The sequence below is a fragment of the Cupressus sempervirens genome, chromosome 5, assembly GCF_028749045.1.
Source record: "Cupressus sempervirens isolate cs-2001-9-10 chromosome 5, ASM2874904v1, whole genome shotgun sequence".
NCBI lineage: Eukaryota > Viridiplantae > Streptophyta > Pinopsida > Cupressales > Cupressaceae > Cupressus > Cupressus sempervirens.
The window spans coordinates 908,152,507-908,171,506 of record NC_143122.1 but is presented as its reverse complement, the minus strand read 5'-3'; the positions used below and the strand labels follow the sequence as shown (position 1 = coordinate 908,171,506).

The 19,000-nt window shown below is 35.1% G+C and overlaps 1 protein-coding gene across 12 annotated transcripts in view; it reads right to left on the bottom strand.

Moving 5' to 3' along the window:
* Nucleotides 1–448: 448 nt before the first annotated feature.
* Nucleotides 449–19,000, bottom strand: part of EMB2820 (Cytidine/deoxycytidylate deaminase family protein) — a 146,309-nt gene continuing 127,757 nt past the window's right edge. For 5 of the 12 annotated variants that reach the window (XR_016365079.1, XR_016365083.1, XR_016365087.1 and 2 more), the window contains 4 exons: nucleotides 2,024–2,151; nucleotides 1,713–1,905; nucleotides 981–1,569; nucleotides 449–885 (listed from right to left, as the gene is read on the bottom strand). Coding sequence is in view for 3 of the 12 variants with exons in the window: in XM_089832887.1 (XP_089689013.1) it covers nucleotides 1,737–1,905; nucleotides 2,024–2,151 (297 nt within the window). In the remaining 9 variants the exon portion in view is untranslated. Of the gene's footprint in view, nucleotides 886–980; nucleotides 1,570–1,658; nucleotides 1,906–2,023; nucleotides 2,152–19,000 lie in introns of those variants that run through there. The other 7 variants (XM_089832887.1, XM_089832884.1, XM_089832885.1 and 4 more) reach the window with 4 other exon arrangements.

The window sequence follows — 19,000 nt, the reverse complement described above, 5'->3', positions numbered from 1 at the left end:
AAACAATTGTGAAAATCCAACATACAAGTACACAGAGTAGGATATGTGGGTATTACATGCTTTCCCCTGGTATACCCATTCAAAATTGAAACCTAGTAGTAAAATTCCCTACAAAAAGAAGCTATTAAACATCCTTAGATTAAATTCATATTTCATGTTTTCAGGAAAATAAAATATATTAAAGTCCTATAATGCATAGGTAAACCCTTTTATCAATGTTATCAGATAAATATTTAAAAATTCCTATTTTTTAATATAGCCATGACGTTTGTTATCCCAAAAATGGTTCCAAAAAAAGTTACTCGATGTGTCTCTCCACCTCTACCACCCAAATACTTAAGATAACATAGAATAAACATCATAGTTATAAGAATATTATCGTTTTATGATACTATTATATTATTATCTTAGAATTATAATATAACTCAAAATATAATACAACACAATATACAAAATCAAGAATTCTATCATTATTTTATTTTATTTTTAATAACTGTTTAAAAATTTTAAAATTACAAACTCATATTAGAAGAATTCAATCACATTTTTTCTTTTCTTTTAAAAAAACAATTGTCATTTAATCTGAGTTTCATCTTTGTTCAAAATATTGAAATCCCTCTATAATTATGATTCAGGGTGAAAGAGCTCTGTGTAGTCCAACTGAATAATTCCTCCACAACCATACTATTCCTCCACAACCGTACTTCTATAATACTTGCCAATACATGTTTTTTCGATCTTCCTTACTTTTGTTTCTCTTTATTAGTGAATGAATCATATAACACGTGATACACACTCTGCTATGTCAATCCACATTGTATGATATAATGGCTTAAATTAGACCAGTTTGAAGCAGTACAGTTGCATGTATCATTCTTTATAATTCTACAAAGAGATGATTGGATTAAATGATGTAAAATTAATAAGAAAATGCAAAATAAAGTATAAAAGCAGTATAAACCAAGAACCCTTGAAATTACCTGCATGTAAAAATTGTTACCACTCCAAAAATCACGTCTAAACTGCCTCAATGCTTCATATGCTACAAAACTTGTATAAGTTGTGTCAACATCACCTTCTGACTCTTGCAGAAAAATTAACTCCACAGGCAACCATATCAATATTATGCAAGATTTATTAAATGGACATCTATCTATCGAAATTTGAAAGCTTTAAATTTCCTGATCATCAGCCTCCCTGTGAACAAGATCTGGAAGCTGGCATCCACAGCAGTAGTTAAAATTATATGCCTAAATACTGATGGACAGTTTCATGACAGTCCTTCCAGTCATTACAGTGACCTGTTCACATCAATTCCTTTAGTTTCACAAAGTTTATCTGGATTGTTGCTGAAAGTATGAAAGTAGCAAGTTTTAGGGTACTAGAAACAGAAAGCGTGTCTTCAGGACATTTGAAACCCCCCAGTTGAGACCAAAGCAAAATGTGATGTATTGAAGGCCAATGTCAAAATCTTTTTCCACCCACCAATGTTTCTGTCCTCAAGTTCTCTTCCTGAAACTTGCTGAGCATGTGTAGGCATTTCCCTATGAATTAAATTTCATTTGTGTCCTATATGTGCAGGAAAACAGTTTCGATATAAAAGAGGAAAATGATAACAACAAGCATTCCCAAGAAAAGTCAAGAAGATGCAAAGCAGATTATTCAAACCAGCTTACGGGTTGCAAGCATATATTAATTTGTAGGAAACAAACCTCTGAATATTCACTGTGATAAATTCATTCCACTAGAATGCGTTCAGGGACTTCTATTCGATACACAGTATAGTGATGGTTAAGGCTTTTTATTCCGTGCAATCTGTAAGCACTGCCTAATGCACCATTTTTTTGGTTTGAGAATGCATAGAATACTCGACGGACTCTTTCATGAACAAGAGCCATTGCACACCTATATCACGATTACAAATGCATATATCAAAAGAAAATCAAGCATTTTTTCCCCGTAAGCAACCAAAACAATCCTAATAGTTACAATTCCATTTAAAAAGGCAGGCAAAATAACATACATAGCACATGGCTCCCGTGTAACATAAACATCAAACCCTGTGCAAAGGTAAGGCCGAGGAATATCTTCAGCTGCGAAAGGCAGTTTATATTCTACTGATGGAATATCTTGAGCTCCATCCAGGTTTTCCTGCACCACCACAACTTTTACTTGGAGTTTCTATGTCTACAAAATAAGAACAAAAGACCAACGTTGATAGATCAAATGATTAAACAACAAAAATCAGAAATAATGCTTTCAAAAAACTTCTTCTCTCAAGACAAACATGTATGTACAGGTTTAACAATTCTTTCTTTCATAATTATTGTTTCTCTTGTGAAGTTCACTGAAAGTGCAAAGTGAAAGAACAAAACAGAGAGAGAGAGAGAAGAAAAACACAAACACACGAATTTATCATGGTTCACCACAAAATGTGGCTATGTCCACACTACAGGGAAGATCTCTTATTAATGTTAAAGTCTGGTCTTTACATCACAGCTGTAGCTTCAGCTTTTCAAATACAATAATGAATCATAAACCTCCAATAGCAATATATAGAGTATCGAAAGAAATGAAGAGACATAAACAAATTGGAGGGAAACAATTATAAAAAACAGGAATAAAAACAAAGGCTGTGGGGCTTCACATATACACCCAACAAACCCCCACTTGAAGTCCCAACTGCTGTAATGTATGAGTCTCCCCTGAACAACCTACTGTTATTTCTTTACAATGCAGAGAGAAGCTTGGCAAAACTCAAACTTCTCTCGTGGAACAACCTCGGCAAGAGCATCAGCTAAATTCTCCTTGGTGTTAATCTTCATGACTTGAAGTTTAAGAGCATCAGCTGAATTCTCCTTGGTGTTAATCTTTATGACTTGAAGTTTTCTCTCCTCAAGTTTACTTCGAATAAAATGATAACAAACTTCAATATGCTTAGTTTTGCTATGAAACACTGCATTTTCGGCTAAGTCTAGGGCACTTTTACTATCACAATAGAAGGCTGATCCTTGTTGAGGACAACCAAAATCACCAAACAAACATTGCAACCAAATCAGCTCTTTTTCTCCTTCGGTGAAAGCAATGTATTCAGCCTCGGTAATTGAAAGTGCTACCACTTGTTGCAACTTCGACGCCCAACTACTTGGTGCTCCAGTAGGGTAAAAGCATAACCAGTAGTAGATCTTCTATTATCTAAATTTCCAGCCATATCCCAATCAGTATAACCTCTTAGTGAAGTATCCATGCGACTTAAAACACAAAACAAAATCAGAAGTGCCCTTAAGATATCTTAAGATCCACTTAAATGCATCCCAATGTTGTTTACCCGGATTGCTCATAAATCTGCTGACAACCTCCACTGCTTGGGCGATATCCAGACGAGTACAAACCATCGCATACATAAGACTACCCACTACTGAAGAATATGGGATGTTCTTCATATAGTTTTGTTCTTCTTGTGTCTTGGGATACGTGGCTGAAGATAATCGAAAATGATCAACAAGACGGGTGCTAACTGGTTTGGCATCTGCCATGCCAAATCTTTCTAATACCTTGAGAACAATGTTCTTTAGAAAGCTTCATTTCCCTCTTGTGTCTATCACAGATAATGTTCATGCCAAGTATCTGTCTCGCTACCCCTAAATCCTTCATAGCAAACCTCTATGACAACTTTCCTTTCAATTCTAAAATCAGCTTCATAGATGAACTAGTAACAAGCATGTCATCAACATAGAGTAATAAAAGAACAAAGGAACCATCAAGTAACTTCTTATAGTAGACACATGGATTAGATTTACAGCAAATAAAGTTATTTTCAATCATGAATCAATCGAACTTGAGGTACCACTACCTCGAAGCTTGCTTGAGACCATACAAGCTCTTCCTCAATCTATAATATACGTTTTCCTTTCCATGTAGATTTCTTCGTTCAAGTCACCATGGAGGAATGTCATTTTGACATCCAGTTGTTCAAGTTGAAGATTGGGAACAACAACTAAACCACAAATAGCTCGGATTGTAGTCATCTTGACCACGGGTGAGAAGATTTCATTGAAATCTATGCCCTTTTGTTGATCGAAACCATTAACGACCACTCTAGCTTTGTAACGCTTCTGGCTTTTTCCTTCATCTTTCAATTGATAAATCCATTGATTTTTGAGTGCTTTCTGATTTAGTGGCAAAGGAACCAAATCCCAAGTTTTATTTTGCAATAGAAAATCCATCTCTTCTTGCATCACTGCCTCCCTTTTTTGAAATTTTGATGCTTTGCAAGCTTCTTTAAAGCTTGTTGGTTCAACTTGGTCTAAAAGCAATAGTTCTGGCTTTGGTTCTTCAAAATACAAGAGTTCATAATCAAAGAATTGGTTAGGAAGCCTTCTATCTGATGGATTTTCTCAATCCTTGCACATTCTCCCCATTTTGTATATCCAGATTTTCGTTGTTGGTATTTGCTTGCGAATTAATTTGTTGTAATTCAAGAGTACTACCTTTAGATGAAATATAATGCTTCTTCTAAACATGAGAATCACTAGTATGCTAATGAGAATCATATTGCCCAAGTGGAGATTGCTGAATTGATGCCATAAAATCATTTTTTCTTTGTGCAAATGTCATTCCAATTCTGTGAGTACGGACATAGACAGGGGAGACAAATTGACCCTGTGGTTCCAAATTGTCTTCTTTATCAGTGTGGGCATGTCCATATTTACCACCGTGACAAAACTCTATCTCAAGGGTAGTGCCATGCTTCTGTTGTAAGTTGGTCAAAGACCCGTGGAATTGAGAGGGAGGGTGTTTTTGCCGATGTGAGATTATATTTGAAATCTCAGTCTCAAGAGTGTGAGGAGAGACCTGTAGTTGTACACCAGTTTTAACACCATGGGAATTAACTTCCCTTTAGATGACCTCGTCTCTTGTTGATGCATCCTATCGATCAATGTCAAGGATGCGTGGACCATAGGTGAGTTGTTGTCGGATTTCGGGATCACGTCTGCCATCGTTTTGAACATCTACTACATTGCCTATTTGACGAGTATGGTGGTTGTTGTGAGTTAGAGAGAGTCAACCTTGTATATGAGTAGTGTGCGTAGGAATTGGAGATAGAGGACCCCGTGGGTGAGACTCCAAAAATTCAAGGTTGTAAGTGGTGTGGCCAAGCCCGCAGCTAGCTATGGGTGCCTATCTATGACCACGATGAGTATGATTTGAAGAGTTATCAAGATGGAAGGGTCTTTCAACTTCCATGCCATCATTTTGTGTTGTCTGGTTATGCTCAGTATGAGATTCTTTATCTCCATATTTGAACAAAGTATTGGGATCTCTGTTTTGATTTATATTTGAATCTGAAATTGTATCATCATAACTGTGATGAACAAAACTATTATGCTGATTTCCAAACTCATCATTGAGGTTCCGCATACTTGTAGAAGAAGAGGATAGAGGGGCATGAGCTAAAACTGAAGTGGGAGAAAATATATTTGAAGAAACAATATTCTGATTTCTACCAGCATTAGTGTTATTATTGTCAAAAATAGAGAAACGAACACATTTGCATACTGATTTTTCTTCCTCATGAAATATTGGAAACACTATTTCATTGAAGACTACATCTCTACTCCGTATTATCTTCTTTTCGATCGGATCCCAAATTCTAAACTTGAATTGATCCTCTCCATAACCCACGAAGATTCCTCATTTTGATTTTGGATCAAGCTTAGTTCTTTTCTCCTTTGGAATGCGTACATAAGCTTCACAACCAAACACTCAGATTTGAGAATATAAGATTCTCTTTCCCAATCACTCTTCCTCAAGTATGCCAAAATCCAACCAAGAAGAGGGACTTCAGTTGATTAAGTAAACTGATGTATTACAAGCCTTTGCCCGAAACTCTGCCCAAACCAGCATTAGAGAGCATACAGCGAGCTCTCTCAAGAATGGTTCTATCCATCCTCTCCGCTGCTCCATTTTCTTACGGGGTGAATGGAACAATCTTTGATTCTATGGATGTCATTATCCACACAAAATGAATCAAACTCCAATAAGAAAAACTCTCCACCATTATCCATTTGCAAGCACTTTATTTTGTGACCAATCTAGTTCTCAACTAAAGCCTTAAAAAATTTAAACTTGCTGAAAACATCAGAATTGAGCTTTCCTCTTTGGGTCCGAACACATCAGAATAGACTAGTGCCAAAGGAGTGCCTTTCTTTTCATGTCCGGTCCTCAAGAAGCTGACCTGCTTCTATTTTTCATAGGGACAATGTTGACAAAATTGTAAGTCAACTGATTTCAGCCCTAGTATTTGCTCCCTTTTATGCATAACAGCAAAGCCCTTTTTACTCATGCGATCAAGCCTTTGATGCCACAATTCTGAATTACTACATTCAACTGTCATGACAGCCCACACTTCACTGATATTTTCTACAATATATAAACTCTCAATCTTGTCTCCTTTTGCAACTAACATGGATCTTTTTGTGACTTTCCATGAATCAATTAGAGAAGTGAGAAATCCTTGTGTATAAAACTAACTTACAGAAATTAAATTTCTCTTTAGTTGTGGAACATGGCGCACATCTTTTAATAGCCATTTAATACCTCCTTTCAAAGATAATAATATATCTCCTTTGCCTACTATTTCACATGCCTTATTATCACCTAAATATACCTTACCCAACTTACCTTCTTGATAATTCGAGAAGTATTTCATACATGGAGAGGCATGAAATGATGCACCAGAATCCAAAACCCATGAGGCTGAAGTAGTCTCGGTTGTAGATAAAATCAATACACCATCATCTTTGTCATAGACTATATTGGCTTCACTTTCCCACACTCGTTCTTGTGCTCTTTTATAACCTCTACAATCTTTCTTCACGTGGCCATTTTTGCCACAAAACCAACATTATCCTCCTTTCCTTTCCTTTTGACTTCGAGCGCCTAGCTGATTTTGATCTTTTATGATGGTTGTTTCTCCCCCTATTGTGGCTTCTTCCTCTAGTTTCAATGCTGACCACCGTCAAGGCATCACAAGATCAGGACTCCTTGTTCCTTCTTGGCATATCCTCACTAAGTAGAGTGGCCACTACTTCATCATAGACCAGCTTTCTCTTTGAGGAGATTGAGGTACTAATTGTTGTAACTACAGGATCTCAGCTATCAGGTAAGAAACACAACAAGATAATAGCTTTAGATTCGTCATCTTGAGTCATGCCAACCGAGGTTGCTTGACATAATAAATTGTTCAAATCATTTATGTGATTTGACATTGCAATCCCTTCATTTTTAGCTTATAGAGCTCCTTCATAATGAATATTTTATTTGCAGCCGATGTCATTTCATAAATACTTTGAAGTTTATCCCAAACTTCCTTGGTCGTTGCTTTGTTGGATACATTGAACAAAACATTTTGAGGTAATGAAAGAAAGATTGTCGCCATCACCTTTCATCAGTCTTTTCCCAATCTTCATCCTTCATTGCAGCTGGTTTCTTAGCTTTTCCCCCAATCGCAACTGACAATTCTTGCTTGACTAGCAACGAATGCATCAGAACTTTCCACAAACTTAAATTCTGTCTTGAGAATTTTTGCACTCGCAAATCTTCCATGACTCTGGATTTTCGAACACCGAAATCAATCCCAGCAACTATGCCAAGCTCTAATACCAATTGTGAAGTTCGCTGAAAGTATGAAGTGAAAGAGTAGAACAGCAAGAAAGAAGAAAAACACAAACACACGAATTTATCGTGGTTCACCACAAATTGTGGCTACGTCCATACTACAGGAAGATCTCTTATTAATTTTAAAGTCTAGTCTTTACATCATAGCTATAGCTTTAGCTCTTCGAATACAATAATGACTAATAAATCTCCAATAGTAATATATAGAATCTCAAAAGAAATGAAGAGACATTAAAAAATTGGACGGAAACAATAATAAAAAACAGGAATACAAACAAAGTCTGTAAGGCTTCACATAAACACCCAACACCTCTTGCAAGGCAATAAATTGTGGAATGTTTGCAAGAAATAATTTCAGTAGGACTTCATTTGCTCCTCCAAAGAACTTCAATGTTATATATATTATTAATTTCATGACTTTGGTCACACAGCAAAAGTTTGTGAAACTGGTGTGGCGGGTTTCTCTAAGCAGCACAAGAAGGTAGTAGAAGAGGATAAAGCATAAAAGTTGCTAAGGTTTGGAGGAAGGAGGAGAAATAAGTTTTAGTGAAATACCTTTTGAAATAGTATTTAATAGTAAATAATAATAGTAAAGATTAGATAAAATAATTAAGTATGATTTAAAATAATTACAAGATAGTCAACTCAAGTTGATGGAGAACAATTAGCAGGTCATATAAGTAATGATGATAAAGGACAGATAGCTCATACGATGAACTACAACTAAAAATAAGCAATCTCCCTATCTTAGAAAGAATTTGGAAGTAATATGGGCATGTCCTAACAATTATTGATTGGAGACTTACGGAAGCGTCCAATCACTACCATTTAGCATAGAGATTAAGTTTGTATTTACATAGGTGAACAGGCTAATCAAATAATAATCTTGCTAAGGCAATGATGTGCTACAATGGATATATGATGGGAAAATTGACCAGTCAAGGTCATTAAGATAGAGATATTACGTATTATTGGATACATGGCAAACATAGCTAAAAAGTATAATGGAATGATACTATGCAAATCTAAACATAAAGAGTGGGTACATTTACTGATAATCATGAACACTTCTAATGAAATGATATGATGGATATGAAAGGGCAGGAATATTTTGTTCATCAGGTGTCTCATCAATCCACAACACTCTCTCTTTATATACATATACATTCCCCAAATAATTCAGGGAGGGGAAGGGGATCAGAAATAAATATAAAACACATTCAATGAAGCAATGAAATAATGCATATACATAGATATATAAGATTATAAATATATGCAATACTCTTCAATGAAGAGTGGAGAGAGAAAAGGAATCATTCATATTATTGGCAACAAAGAGTTACGTACTGATTTATACAATATTATATCTGAGTTTTGTTAGACGATATAGGAATTTCATATGGGGTCTAATATGTATAGCACACGTATATATATTTGTTAACAATAATGAAGTCAGAATTATAATATATATATATATATATATATAGTTCTATTTTATATGTATACATGTATATTTTTGTAATACAAGAGAGATTAATATATACATAGCCGATTCTTTAATCGCTTGTTATAGCATTTAATGAGGATTGGTTAGTATTAGTTTGAGAGAGGATGAATAAATCCTTAGAAAGTAGGTGAATCCAAGATGGGATAGAGATGGGGTCCTGAAGCTCTGACAGAGCCTACTTGTAGATTCGTGTCAAGCGCCATAACACAAGTAAATTGCCATCCTCCTTAGGGTTGCGTTTACGGTTTACGGTTTACGATTTAGTTTAGGAGAGAAGTAAGGTTGGCTTATTCATATTAACGATCTAAGTGCATTATAAGTTATTCATGGTTTTTTCTTAAATCAGTTTGATATAGATGCATAAAAAATGTATGCTAATTATTGAGAATCGACAAATGCCTAGTAGGGAACTTTACATTTATTTGCATAGGCTTATTAGGTGATTTTTCCTTGTTTGTGCAGCCTGGGCTTAACAGTAAAAAGATTATTACCTGAAGCATTGAATGATCTTTGGCATGATGCTTCTGAGGCATAAATGATGATAAATTGAGGCTATACCCAAAATGGTGGGAGAGTTTGGAAGGATTAGTTTATGAAGTTAGATGCTTGTAGTGTGATAAAAAAGTATTAATCCTGTGTTGGAGGTGGATATAGATTCCTAGTGTAGTGTGAATATTTGTTGTCATGAGGAATGAATTTGTTAATGTTATAATTTTGTCGGATAAATTATATCATATATATGAGATATATAAATAATATATGACAAATATTATATATGGAATAATTAACTTATGTTAAGAGTGTATATATATTTATACACACACAGATATATATATATATATATATATATATATATATATATATATATATATTGAGGGTATATTTTACTTGTGTTATAACTATAACTAATGTAAGTTAATATAATAAAGAGGCATGTCTCTTGAAGAGGCATGCCTCTTTGATCACATACATATTCATTTGTATAGTAACTTGGAAAACATATAAAATATCCACAAGTGCTATTACAAGTTACAAAACAAATTAATTGATCCTATTTTTTTCAACATAGTATCAAAGCAGTGTTACAATCAAGATGCTAGATCAAATATTTAATTTTGGAACTTGTTAAAATGAACAATGACAATTATGATGAAAATTGATGAGTATGTTTTACCATGACATCATGTAAATCTGAATGGAATGACAATATGGTAAAGTGTGAAATAATAAAATACTATGTTACCCCAAGTTTCTGGTACGAGGACGACAGGACAGGTTTCCGAGACGGCAATTTTTTTTGGCGATTTTGGAGATGGGGGAACAACAAAAGGGAACGACTATGTATATATAGGAAAATTTTAAAATATACATTGAAATTTACAAATATGCATGTCATTCATATGAAACTAAGCACAAAGCATGTCATTTAAACATTATAGAACCATAACATACAACATTTGAATGCCATCTAGGAAATAAAATCTGATTTCAATACCCAATTGTCAAAATGCATATCAATATCAGTGAACAATGAACATTAACAATATCATAATGTCATAATGATAAACATGATAAATCTGAAAATCTAAATCTAAATATGCCCAAAGCTATAGTGTAATGTCCCCTTTTTAGCATTCATAGCGTGATGTTGTCGTTAGCCTATTTCCCCACGGTCCCGTAGGCTAACCAGGACACTAAAGGGGCTTAGAGGCCATTTGGCCTAGATAGTTTCAGTTGCAAGTCTTTCTGAGGGGTTTTGAGGCAACTTTCGACATACTTACTATTTATAGTAAGTCATCATGGGCATGGGTGGACATCCAGTGGCAGCGGTATGTCGATGGTAATTGTTTAGAATCGGCAAGAAGACTTGTTTATCATTGATAAGATTTGTTTTGCATTGATAAAACTATTTTATAAAGTTAAATTTAAATATTTAACTTTATTAATGCATAGACTATAGTTTGTGGGAAATATTTAAATTAAAAGAGTCCCCTTTATTTTATAACACATTGGAGACATAAGTTACATAAAGGGAGTTATGTTTTATCCCACATTGAGAAAACGAAGGATGGAGCTTTTGTGAGAACACTATAAAAGAAATGGAAGAGCTTCTTTTAAGCAGGCTTGGAAATATCAAAGAAATTGGAGAATTTTCTGGAGATTATATCTCAATAGTTTGAAGGACGAAATCCCTTCAAGCTGGAAATCTTGACGCCATTGAAAGATATGGTCTTGAGATTCAACATGGTAGCAATCTGAAAAAAGCAGATACAAAAAAGCAGCCCGAAAAAAATGGAACCCAAAAAGCAGACTGAAAAAGCGGGTACGAAAAAGCAGGCCAAAAAAGCAGTTTGAAAAAAGCAAAGCAGAAGGGGCAACATAGAAGGAAATTATTTCAGCCATCTACAACCAGGTTCTTTTGTTAGTATTGTTTTTAGGGTGTTATAAGCTTTCAACTGTAAGTGTGCATTATACCAGCATTATCATTTTGTAATCCATGTAAATGCAAAGTCTTGGCCATATTTCATGAGCATTGTAATTTTCATTGCAATTAAGAAGATAATAGTTGCTGGTGTCATTTAAGCAATTTAATATCATTATTTATCAGCTAGTTAGTTTGCATACCAACTATTTGTAAAAACGCCAGTTGGCTGTAGGTGTTCATTTCTCATGCTTAGATCATATATATGCACTGAATATTGTCAAAATTAGTAGCACACTCATGTTAGGTCATTTGTGTAGTCCATTGTAGTCTTCTAGCACAAGATTTTCATTGATGCAAATTGTAAAAAGGTCATTTGAAGCTAGCTGAAATACTATATCAGTCATACGTCCCTTGCATGTGAATTGTTTGATGAAATTCCTTGAGCTTTCATCAGCATTTTTGAGGGCAAATTTGAGGAAGGTTATTACAGTGGTATCAGAGCTTGCTTGCAAAGTGTTTGACGAAATGTCAAACAACTAAAGTATAAAAAATTTTGGTGTTTGAGGGAGTTATAACCTGTTGGGGTTATTACATATAGGCCCAAAGGCTAGAGGGCTGCCATAAAGTAATAAGTATCAATGTATCATAATCATGTTCACCTTCAACATAAAAAATAAAACATAGAAAAATGAAGCAAACTGTTGCTCCTCTTCTGCCTCTACCACCATGGCATCAAAATCAAAGTCCTCACTATCATCCTCCACAGGAAGCGTAGTCTCATCTAATGGAACCACAATCAAACCTAGTGTTGTGCCATCCTCATCTATCTAGGCCACATCCTCAGGCTCAACAACCCACCACAAAATTGGTGTCTGCCTATACTCTGGAGTTTGACAATCTGCAAGTTGAAAAGCATGATGCACTGTCACTAGCTTCTCCGCTCTTTTAGAGGTAAGTATGTTCCTCTTGATAGAGTGCATATATAAATATGTGGACCAATTCCTCTCTGTAATTGAGGAACTAGCAACCTATGTAAGGAGGCAACTGGCAAGTATCTTTCACTATGTGTATCTCTCCCATGCCAGGTCCACCATCCAATAGGATCTCTCTGTGTCAAAACAACTCTATTCAACCTTGCTTGTGGCTTACCCAAGTTTGGGCCACAAAGGTTGGTGAAGCAAGGAACTGTGCACAAAGAGTAGAGGCATCTTGAGCTGAATACATCATATCAATTGCTCTTGTGAAGCCATACCATACCTCAAGATCATCACATGGGAGGCCCCTTCCACCTAACTGTGCATACCATTTGGGATTTAGAGCAAAGGCTGCCACATGAAGCAAGGTATTCATCATGTTCCACCTCCGTGTCACAATACGCCTAATATGCTCCTCATAAAACCCCAATGTAGGATTTTTTTTGCAACAATTCTCTTCATCTTTCCCAACATGTTGTCAATAGTCTCATAGATCTCTCTCAAACTACGAGCGTCAGTATCAGCTTATCTAATGACCTCTACAATGGGTACTATGACAGAGCAAATATATCTGGAAGATGCAAACAAAAATTAAAATCAGAATTAGAATTTTAAGAATTTTAAGAGTGCTAGTAGGAAAAACAACAAGCAAAAGACTAACATTAAATTTAAAAATCAGCAACTTATCTCATTGTGGACTGCCAACTCTCACCAAGGATCCTTTGCTTCACTGTTTTTCCTTCAAAGGACTTAGAATTAGACCATCATCCCCACTTTGAATTCACCTGTTACATCTCAATTTTTGACCTAATTTAAAATATAGCCATTGAGGTTCACATGAAGTCAATTGGCAGTTTAATTTGTTATAATCTTGCGAAATGGTAAGATGGTTAGTCGTTATTATTTCAAATGAAGTTAGTTGATCATTTATCACGAGTTCATAGAATTGAGAAAATGGATAACCATTATGATTATTTATGATAAATAATTTATTATGATAATATAATTTAATTACGGAGAATTTCCTTGCAGGAAACATGTCGAAGAGGTGGAGGCATTGTCAGAAAAGAATTAAGCAAGGAGCATCACTATCACTGGGTAGATGGGTTGAGGACTTGGTGACTTGAAACAAAATACATTTGTGGGACCCACATGAGCTATTTAAATAAATAAATTGAGAAACATAAAATTATTGAGTTAAAATATAATACATACCTTTAGAGATTGTTTATTAATTTTTATCTTATCATTATAATAAACACTTACATACGAACACATAAAGATAAAAATGAAATGGCATCAATAAATTATAATAATATAATCTAATGATGTCACCGCATCAATATACTTATGTGAACGTATATAAGACCATATTATAATAATAAAATAAGTTTAAAACTTTTCAACTCCTTATTTCTTTTCTCTTTTTATTTCTCTCCTTTTTAAATTTGAATTTATGATGTATTCGAATGGTCTTCTTCATAACTGATGCTAGCCAAGGAGTCTCGGCCAACCATTAAAAGAATGCCATGAATCGATTTGGGAGGCAACCCTTTCTGCATTCTTCTTTCTCTCTTTTTCCATCTGTTACATATTTTACCAAGCCGAGTTGGGACGCTTTCAGCAGAATAACCATCCAATATTTCCTACTTCCAATTTTTCCAATTTTTTCTTTAACTCTACCAGCGATAGGAATTTTGAGGAAAGTATTTTACAGCAGGTGAACAAGAGTTCCAGCCACAGGTGGAAGAGCCAAATACAAATCGCAGGTCATGTGTCTTCCTTGCTCTGCTAAGTATAAGCCCAATTATAGTTGGCTTCCCCTATTTTCCTTTTGCTGAATGAAATACCAAAGAAGCAATGCTATACTTAGTTTGTTTTACCATTGAATATAATGTTGCTGTCATACAGTATAAACAATAGACTGAGATTAAAAGTGTATTAAAGATGCATAACTCCCATCTTTCTACCCATAGTTGGATTTACATGCAATCTGGTATCTTGCTATTGTTTTTCCCTGTATTACATTGAGACCCTTTCTGATCCTTATCGAGTATCCTTGAGATTATAATATTTATGAATTCAAATGATAGAAAGCTTGATTGAATTGCATGAATCAACATTAATGCATGTGTTATCACAATTTTTCAAACATATTCAGAGTACTTGTAACACCGAGGAATTCACCGGCAATATGCCATAGAATTGGTGAAAAGGTGTAAAATATATCTGAATGCTCATAATCTTACGAACACTGAGGAATTCACCGGCAAAGAAGCCATGGGATGGTGAAGAGGTGTATATAATAACAAGGTGTTCATAATCTTTCAGACATCTAGGATTCACCTAAGCATAGAAGCCACAAAAGGGTGAAGAGGTGGAATTAAACTGTAAGAATCAACAAAAAAATCAGATTTGAATAAAGAATAATTAATAGCTCATGCATGATCCTGTTATTGTAATTCCTGCTAACAAGTCTAGTGGTGTGGTAGATACCAAGATGCTCGGTAGATAATAGATGTTCAAAGTCCAATTCTAGATAGGGAGGGCCTTTCTCCTTGGAAATTGTGTGGGGAATAAGTTATGGTCCAAGGTTGGGTGGTTAAGTCCCTGACAATGTTTCACCTCTCCCAAAGTTGACGAACATACAATAGACAAAGATAAGTTATACATTCAATTGTTTGTTGAAAACAGGTAATATCATTTTTATGATGTATATGCAAGAAGGTAAGATTATTTGAGTTATTTCATCATTACAGTTATTTTACACCTAGATGTGAGAGATAGATTTATGGATTGTTTTTCATTTATATGAATATTGAATATGAGCATATCTTCTAATCTTGAGATATAATCGGAAGGAAATGAATGATACAAAGGTTATCTGGAAGCCCTAATTGATGCAATGGTATCTGATGTCCTAAATAATCCAATAGTGATTGATGCCCTAATTGGTACAGTGGTATCTGATGCTTTAAATGATCTAGTGGTAATTGAAGCCCTAAGTGATACAATGGTATCTAAAGCCCTAAATGATCCAATGGTAATCGATGCCCTAATTGATACAGTGGTTTGTAATGCCCTAATTTTATATAGTGGTATTTAATAGTAATTGTCATCTGATTTTGATATAGTAGTATTGGATGGAAGTCGTTATATGATAATGTTAGTGGTATTTGTGGACTAATTTGGGTGATTGCAAAAGCATTCTTGCAATGACTTATCAATTCAAATTCCATGGTATGTGGATTTTAATTTCTATAGTAAATTCCTTGATGGTGATTTAAGTTCTTAGCTAAGAAATTTTGTTTAACTGTTTTTAACTGTCAATCCCTTTCACATGAACATGATTGATATAACTATCTTCCTATGAAATGAAGTAATAACTGTATTTCTTGAGTATGTTAGATGTTAATTAGAACTCGGGAAAACGGAATGTTACATCACCACCATCAATTGAAGGGCCTCATACACCTCAATCATCCTCTCCATCAAGATGAAATATGTGCAATACCTATAGCAACAATTATAAATTAAACTATTAATAAAGTTAAACTTAAACATTAATGATTAAAACTAAAAGCATCACATGTAAGTAAACTTATAAATATATTTTTTAAATAACTTAAACTTAAAACAAACCAAAAATAAACTATAATTAAAATTGACATACCTTGTCTTGGCTGGTTTGAGGAACTCTTTAGAGAAGGACCTGAATAGAACAAGTGAAGTGTGGTGGTTGCAAATAAACATTTGCACTTCTCTAGCCTCTAGCACCACCTATTTCACCCATTCAATCTTACCTATGTCCTTCAATGCATTGTTCAAGGAATGAACACAAGGGGTCCAAAAGATGTGCCTATAAGCACCCTCTATCATCATACTAGCTGATTTGTACACAAGTGCAGAATCTGCGATAACTTGTACAACACTAGACGACCCAATCTCCTCTATGGCATCTCTCAAAATGGTGAACTAAAATTCTACATCCTTCTTCTTTCCTGAGCAATCTATATGGCTTTCAAAAAATAAGAGCTAGCAGGGGATGTGACAATGAAATTGATGAGTGGTCATCGGTCCACCCATCCATCACAATAGAGCAGCCCGTCCTAACCCAAGTGCGTTTCATATCCTCAAATAACAAAGCAACCTTTGAGTAATCTTCATCTAGAATGGTGGTTCATAGCTTATGCTCACTAGGGGGTACATATGAGGAATTCATGCTCAAAATATCTTTCACCATTTGTTTATAATAATTGGAATGGGCTGCATGATATGGAATACCATTAGCAACAAAGAATCTACCAATGGATGCCTCACACTTTTCTTTTGCCTATGCATTAAATATTCTTTCCACCAAGCCCTTCTCGCCACTACTCATCTTTCTCTTCCCTCTAGACTTAGTAAGGCTGCCACTAGTACCAATGGTGGATGACATATGTCTAGATGATTGTCAGGGAATCGATGGTGATGTCACTGTCAAATTGTGCGCCTCCATTTCAGCCTCTAAGTGCAATCTTTGACATTCTAATTTTTTTTCATCAGTCAAGCTAGGACAAGCTTTGACTCCTTGGCATGAAAGACCTAAAAAGTGTGACTTCACCCTTGTATAGCTGCCCTTAAAATCATCAAGGCAAACATGACAGTCCCACACCCTAGTTCCTCCTGAATTCTTTTTATCTTTTGCCCTAGGTGTGACATATTGGAGAAGAGGTTTTTTTCCTATTGAAAGGACCCTTTGCAAAATCCTTCATAATGGTGCCAGCGCATTTAAACAAATCAGATTTAGGATTGGCTCTTTTCCTAGTCCCACTTTTTTTTCATCACTACCACTACTAGTACTCCCACTACTGCCCATTGTGCTTTGTTTTGAGGTTTAAATATGCAATAGATATATGAGCTAAAACAATGAAAAATAAATTTAAAAAATTAGAATTTGCAAGCTGCAAATCTATTTAAAAAAAGATACATGGAAGCATAAAGAGTTTCATACTTTCTTGGTGTACAAAATGGAAGATCGAACCTTTGGTCATGCTCTTGAAAGCAAAAATATCACCTCCTCTTCTTGCAAAATGAAAACTCCAGTTAGCTGCAACACAAAATGAAAACCAAACAAATGACAAAACAACTAAAATGTGGTGAGTTTATACCTTTTAGGGCATTTGGAGGGGTGGGGCCCACCTGGGCGACCTAGGTGGAGGCTTCAAAATGTATTTTTATATTCACTTTTTTTATATTTTGCATACAAAAAAGGGGGGACAGTCAGCCTTACCCGGTACGGTCGGGGGACCGTCGTACCGGGTACGGCTGGCCGTCCCCCTTTTGTCCCCTGGAGTCCCTAAGTTTCATAGACATCCTCTGCAAATTTTCCCTTATTAGGGACGGTAGGGAGACATCCCATACCCGTCCCCTCGTCCTTGGCACGTCCCTGTGTCTAAAACTCCTATTTTTAGGCCAGGTACATGTCCCCAAGAAACATAGATAAAATACATACAAAGTTACCATATATACAGAGGTTATCAGGTTTCTGAGAAATATATTTTGTCAAACTAAATAGATGGCTTTTGAAATTTAAAACGATGGGGCTAAATGAAGTATTAGTTGGTCAGTGCTATGCACAAACAAACAAGTCTTGATAACTAGTGTTGACCCCAGAACTAGAATTGGTTTGGCTGGGACAAGAATAGTGAGCAATTTCTAACTCGTAATGAAGCTACAATGAGAAACCAACTGTTACCATCCTCCACAACAAAGACAAATAATAAAACGTCACGTTGATACAAATTGGTAGACTCCACACAGAAAATTTATAAGATGGGTAAGAGAAAAGTTGCAATGGTAAAAAAGGGAAGTTGCAATTGACATAACCAAAGAAATTTTCTCACTATGAAAACACGAAGGAATGATATACATCATTGCAAAGGTGATTGGTCAAAGCATGTTCTTACCTCGGTCTGAGTTCCATAGTGAGAAATATCTTCAGAGACATCTAATAAAAATGGTGGAAAATAATAATATATGAGTGGCGCAAAAATAAAAAAATAAAAGAGATATTTGACATTTGAACCAGTAAGGGAGCAGCACTTAAATAACTCTGAGGAGATATATTCTCATTTCGAGAATCACATGGAGAAAGTAAATTCACATCATTAACACCAGACAAGGATATTCGAAAACGCTGCGAATAAGAAAGACCAAGAGCATCGATTTGGTATCTGGAACAGTCTAAGAGTTAACATAGAAAACAAGAATTGGGATTTAGAATAACTTATTCTTAAACTCCAACATGAAAGTACTCCATAATTTCAGAAAGAAGATATCACCAATGGAAGGAGTTAACATTGGCTAGAGACAAGGCAACATCTAATAGGAAAGGATTGTTGATAAGTAAAACACAAATATTTACTAAATGTA